The sequence below is a fragment of the Limulus polyphemus genome, unplaced genomic scaffold (assembly GCF_000517525.1).
Source record: "Limulus polyphemus unplaced genomic scaffold, Limulus_polyphemus-2.1.2 Scaffold3718, whole genome shotgun sequence".
In the NCBI taxonomy this organism is placed as follows: Eukaryota; Metazoa; Arthropoda; class Merostomata; order Xiphosura; family Limulidae; genus Limulus; species Limulus polyphemus.
In genome coordinates, this window is record NW_013669328.1 from 79,184 (window position 1) to 86,227 (window position 7,044).

Sequence of the window (7,044 nt, forward strand, 5' to 3'; positions counted from 1 at the left end):
TTAGGAGAAACTATTAAAAATATGTTTGAAAACTGACTTTAAACTAAATTTTCATTCAGGCTTATATAAGCTTACAAATATACTAAGTTTAAAGGTATGGTTGTACTAACCTTTGTTGCAAGACCTGAGAAGACTAGCTGGCTTTTATACACCTCTTCTGTTTCATGAATACACCAATACATAATCTGTGTAAGTAACTTGATTTGATCAGAAGTTAAAAGCAATAGCATTTTACATGTAACTAAAAAATCATATGTTTTGTGCTTGCCTACGTATGTGCTAGTGCTACTTTTTTTATTCTTACAACTTACAGTCACAGTTCTATTAAGTATGCCATTAGTATCTAATTACGTTTCAGTCAGCAACACCTCCAATACAGTTTAGCACATGAAATGAAAATAAAAGACAAAAACAGAAGCAACAACTTCAGAATAAAGTTCAACATTTTATTTTCAGATGTTAATTTCATCCTAAAACATACGTTTGTTACATCTTTAATACAATATACAGAATAACAAGCAGATAAAACATAAAGACTAGGTTAAACTGAATAAAAAAGTGTGACCAAAAATTATCTAAATTATTTCATTGAGACAATGCAGTAAAATAAGTACTCTGAGTATGAGCTGCTCTTGGAGAAAAACATCAATAAATGTTTAGACCACATTTAAAAACACCTATGTTTCCCCCTCTCCTGACCCAGATTGTTATAGGTGGGAAGATAGGGTAAGATTTTTTTTAAGAGACTTAAATATCGTAAAACATAAAGGAATATAAAACAATACCAGAACTAGAAATATTTAACATAACAAAAACATTACACAAATGACTAGAACTTTCTCATTTGCAGTTGAAATGATGTGTCTGCATCATCCTATTTTTGAACTTCTGAATTTACGCAGCTAGCTCATGGATGTCATTTCACAGTTAATTTAATATATTTAAGTGTACTATCAAACTTTTATACTTCCAGAAATATCTGTGGTGAAACAAACAGTTCTGATCAATTTACTAAAAATTGGAACTCTTATGATATCAGTCTTGTGCAGAACAACTGTTTTCAAGTCGAGAACAAGATCACTGTATAAATTCTTTAAACTTGTATAATTTGTTAATATATACAATTTTGTTTTCAATCACTAGTCTAAGATAATAATAGAACATATGGTAAAAAGTCATTTTTTTATTCTATTTTTATCATACTTCAAAACAGGCTAGTTGTTCCAAATTATAATAATTTGGAAGAACTGTATGAAAATCCTTTGCAAATAAAATTGCCAGCACTTTCACAAATGGCACTTCTTTAATCAAGACAGCAAGGAATAGATAAGAACCAGAACCAAAGCATAATAACATTCAACAATTTTTTGAGAAAAAGAAAAAAAAAAGTCCTTTCTAACAACTGAATACAATTTTGCAAGCTAGGCTGAAATTTTTGGATCAGCCAGGACGGGGGAAACAAATAATATTTTTATTTTGGCCTTACTATAACCAACTATAGTAGTCCTCACTGAAAGCTCATACTACTATTATGGTTCACAAAGTTTGAAATTCAAAATCATATACATAAAATAATACATGTATTTTAATACCACGATAGACTGACTTCTGTTGAAGTGAGTACACAACAAAATAACATACAACTTTAATCAAACAAAAACAATGTACCCGAGTTTGAAAAGTCACCAACAGCTAATTCAGTTTAGGTAACCTAGTATCTGTTTAACAATTATTCCATAATACATATAAGCTTGGATTCATACTTCAAGGTAATTTCTGCCCTGAGACTGAACAGCTAGTAAGTTTTCTATTCCTATGGTAGTGTAGCATAAACTACAAAATTTGGCAGATTCTGAGGTTTACATCAGTAAACTAGTACATTGTCAACTGTTTACAGCTCATAATTTTCATTCTGACAAAGAATATATTTATTCAAATTCCTACAAAACAACTGGTTCATTTACTAGCTATATGTTCTGTCAAGTACTACCCTGACATAAGCCAACAGGTTTTGTGTTAAGTTTGTCAAAAATGCATTTTAATTAGGTAGGCATTAAACAATGCAATACTCGTTACCTGGACACAATCCAAGATATATTCTGTGGCATATTATGCATGTTTATCATCATGTTGGTTAAAACAAAACAATCAATACTTACCATCTTGGCAAAAAACTGTTTTTGTGTGTCAGATTGTGCTAATTTGTTACATATAAGGTATGCCATACTTCACTACCCTGGTGCAAAAACAAAATGCTAGTTTTTGTGTCAAACTGTGAATTAGTTTATCACATGTAAAGCATGCAATACTCACTACCCTGACCAAAAAAGCTAGTTTCTCTGTATCACATTACCAGCATTACAAAAAATATGCAATAGATACTATGCTGACATAAATCTGCTAAATTTATAGAATAATCATCTGCAATTCTCTTATGATGCTATTTATAATGTAATAGTTTTTCTCCTTACATAAAATCAAACTGCAATTATAGTAAATACACTATTACAGCCACATCAGGTAATCTTTCAAACTCATTTAACCTACACAAGTTCTAGTTACCATAATTCAATTATATTAGTATCAGTATTTATTGTCACACCTTATGAATGAAGCTAGCTTGCTTATTATGTTTACATAAATCAAAATACAATGCTATTTAAACAAGTTTGATACTTAGTATCGAATATACTGGGTCATAGTATGGTATCCTTGCATGTTTCTCGGGCCCACATCGATCTACATACAACACTGGATAACGTGCTTTTATTTTCTTAATACCCAATTTAATATTCCCATTATTCGTGCTTTCTATCTTAAACTTTTAGTTATACCAAAACACAAACTGAGTATAATTAAATCATTCTACCACAAATAGCATTTACTCTGTTATATTAGACATCTTTTTTATCTTTATCTTCTTGTTCCTATACTACTAACTCTTATGTTGCTATCAAATAGCAAACATGCATGCTATAAAACTATATATATAAGTCAACAAATAGTACTGGTTACCTTTAATCAGTCAAACGTTTACTGTTTTGTGTTACTTACACTTGCTGGCTTGTAACACTCATTAATACAAAACGTTAAGAGTAAATTTAGTGTAACATTATGCATGGTAATTATTTTAAGCCTACATAAATCAACAAAAAGTCATCAAACTAATCTACTAAACACTTAACACTATTATGATCACAGTTAGTTGCTTACAGTATTCCAGTTAGTATACCTTCTAAGCAATCAATATTCATATGTCAAAATTCCAAATAGGTCATTCACACAAAATACTTATATTATTTTGAAAGGACATGAAGATAGTCAGTCATCCAGGCTATTTATGTATTGTTATGGCACTATTCTTCATGCTGGTGATTTAAGTCAGTCAATAATGAATTTTGTTATATCCTACTAATGGTCTTAGTTTAGTATGTTTTGGTTTTATATTATTTTGAAATTAAAAGCTAAGTACAGTTATTGCTCAGTTTCTATGGTTTGTCTAGTTGATTATCAGATAAGTGTTTTAAACAAGTGCTCAACATGAGTATGGGTAATTATTCAGGTTTATAACTGATCAAATGGGTGTACACTCAAGACATCAATTCATGAAAATAGAAAATTATTATAAAAAAAAAAAAGAAAGGGCAAGGCAAGAAAAAAAGAACAGACATAAAGCTAAAGAAAATGTTGAGTTACAAGTAAACATTACAACTTGGCACATTCAAAAACTTTGGTTTAAGTGTTAAGGCTATCTTAAACATCTGATTACTTGATAAACTAATCATAAGCCCATATTTATGCGTATTTGTTACCAATCCAGTAACATTTTATTTCTAATTAGTTTATTGCACATGTCATTCCTTTATTAACTTAAACTATGATTAGGCAAAATATGCCACCATATTCTAACATACGAGTTTAAATATTTACTAACATTTAATGTACCTTGATAAGCATGATACTACATAAATTCAAAGTTGCATGTCTGCACAACAACTATCGAACAGAGTCTAGATGCACAAATTCTTAATATTTCATTAAAAGAAATAAAACTTCAAATTAAGATTTTCAAAGACAGATAAATGATAAGCAGTAACCTGACTTCAAAAGTACAATTTATCAAACAAGTATGAGACACTGAAAAATATTCTCCATTTAAAATTATAAGTTAACAGAGATATGTGTGGAACAATGGACATTAAATTGACCTTTCATTGTAGCAGGTAAGAATCGAACAATGAATACTAGCCTGATATTTACATAAAACCTTAAATAGGGTAGATGTCATAAAGGTTACTAATTCAAGAATGTGAAGCACAAGGTGAACAAGTAAGGATGTGATGAAAGTTACTAAATCAACATTTCAAGCACAAATTGAACAGGAAAGGATACAATGAAGATACTAAGTAGCTTTACAAGTAAAAGTTTAAAGAATTAAAGATATAATGAAAGAAACTAACTAGACTTAAATAGTTGTAAAAACCAATTGGGGCAAATTTATATAAACTAAGACTTATAATTCATCAAATGTGTGTGACAAAAATAAACAGAGCCTGAAGTTGAAATAAAGAGTATTACATGATACTGATGGGTCAGTAATGGCTTTAAACAAAAATACAAGAAGTATGAGAACAAGTAACTCTGAGACTTGAGATATGAATATCCTTGATTGTAATATAATAATGTTTGCAAAGAAGACTTCAGAAACATGATTTGTAATGCACACAAAACACAATAAGAGACCGAGCCAAATTCAGCTATAGGGCTTCAAACGTTTATGTGGGGAAAATGAGACAGCCATATTTTAAACATAACACTCCTGAAGAATGCGTGTAATAGACTAGACTTAGTGATTTAAGATGTAGATATTGGACACACAAGCTAAATACCAAACAAATCAATGAGATCCTGTGGAACAGAACAGAGTTTAGAAGTGTCTGTGATAACATAGTAGGGTTTTAAACTTTAGATGCCGGAGGCCACCAGTGTTTTCATGAATATTATCCTTCATGAGTGTATATAAGCAAAACATAAGACAAACAAAACTTCATGTGTACTGAATTCTAGATGTGTGTATATCAGATAAAGATGCTCAGACCAGACTAGTGTGTGTGTGTGTGTGTGTGTGTGTGTGTGTGTGTGTGTGTGTGTGTTACAATGTAGGTCAAACAAAACCATAAACATGTATAAGTATTTGTAATGGGGTATTGTGGAACACACAAAATTTGGTGGTAAATGTAGGATTACAGATGAATACATGGTATAAAATGGAATACTAATTTAGATGTACATGTACAGTAGAATTAAATATGAATGTATGGTACAATATGGAATATACTAGACTGTACAGATAAATTGGATTCAAGATGAATATATGATATATCGTGGAACAATAGAACTTACAAGTACATGTACAGTAAGATTAAAGATGAATATATGGTATAATGTGGAACACACTAGATTATACATGTACATATAGACTTCAAAATGAGTAAATGGTATAACGTGGCATATAATAGACTATACAGTTAAATTTAGGAAGATTCAAGTTGAGTATGTCTTTAACAGAAAGCACATTAGGCTTCAATATCATTAAATGAGCTTATAAATGGGTTCATGCAAGATTCATGGATATAATACATAACATAAAACAATAAACTTTTATACATTCATGTAGGCTTCCTAATTAATACATTGTATAACGTGTAACAAATTACATTTGAAACTGAGAATCAAACACCATACACATCAGAATTTAGATATGAAATTTCAAAAGTGTATATGAGGCAATGTGAACTACATTATAGATAGTTTTAAAAATACAAGTATGAGACAATGTCACACAAACTAGGTTGCAATGTAGGGTTTTAGATGCGAGGATACAACAATGTAAAATGTACACACAACACTACATAACTGTGTGTGAGCGATAAGACAGATCATGCTTTATGTATAGTATTCTTGGTGTGTTTATGGAACAGACTAGTTATTTAATGAGTGAACTAAATGGTGGAAGCAAAACTAGATTAAATATTATGCTTGGGAAAAGGTAAAAAGTCCATAAAAGACTTTTTATTTGTAACTGGAACAACACATTAAATTCTAAGCTTAAATAATAACTTAAGGCTAAAGTGATGGATATGAACAAGACTGAAACACAAAATTTGATAAGCATAATAACGAACGTAAATTAAAATTTTGACACAGCACTCTGAAAATACAACAGGGATCTCTGTGAAAGCAAACATGGGATGATGGTTGGAGACTATGTGTTAAGCATAGAACTCTTTGCTGCTACCTGGGGTATAAGGATTGCCCAGTGGAAACCTCTTAGGTTCACCTAATGGATAGCTTCCTTCATCCTTCTTCCTCATACGGTAGACAATGAATATCACTACAAGAATGGCACACAGCAATCCAACTATTGCTCCACCAATCACAGCTACAGAAAAGAAAGAATATATACATTACATAAAATACATATATGTATGTGAAATATTACATTTTTTCTAACTAATATATGAAAAAGTACAATTTATACAAGTTTTTGACACCTTAAAAATTATACAAAAAGTAAATAAATGTCTATTATGGAGAAAGATACATGTATAAAAATCAACTGCAGCACTTCTAACTAACTAAGAAGGAAAGCAATACAATTCAATTACATTAGAAAATGTTAACAGTGGGAAGGAATATATGAAGTAAATACAATAACAATTACTATTATCATAGATCACAATCTATAGTCAACTACGTTATTTTCTATAGATCATGGTATGTATGATTTAACTAGCTTACAACTGTTACTGGCTCTCTCTCTCTCCATATATATATATATTTTTTTTTTTTAAAGAAACTTTTAAACATTACTCCCACAATGGATGATAAAACATAGATCAAATATAGTCACACATTTGGTTGGTTCAGTGAACTGGGATGGGAATATGATTTAACTACAAAACTCATGTTTTTCTGATGGGATTATTTTGACAAAGCTAATTCCATTGATTATTGGTTTTAGCAGGTATCTTCAATATTCTG

General features: G+C 30.2%; 1 protein-coding gene across 1 annotated transcript in view; it reads right to left on the reverse strand.

The window, feature by feature from the left end:
- Positions 1–425: 425 nt before the first annotated feature.
- The window catches only part of LOC106469903 (syndecan-like), a 28,309-nt gene continuing 21,690 nt past the window's right edge, over positions 426–7,044 (reverse strand). Inside the window, exon 5 of the mRNA XM_013930424.2 lies at positions 426–6,442. Within this exon, the coding sequence (XP_013785878.1) occupies positions 6,273–6,442 (170 nt within the window). The 3' untranslated portion in view covers positions 426–6,272. The remainder of the gene's footprint in view (positions 6,443–7,044) is intronic.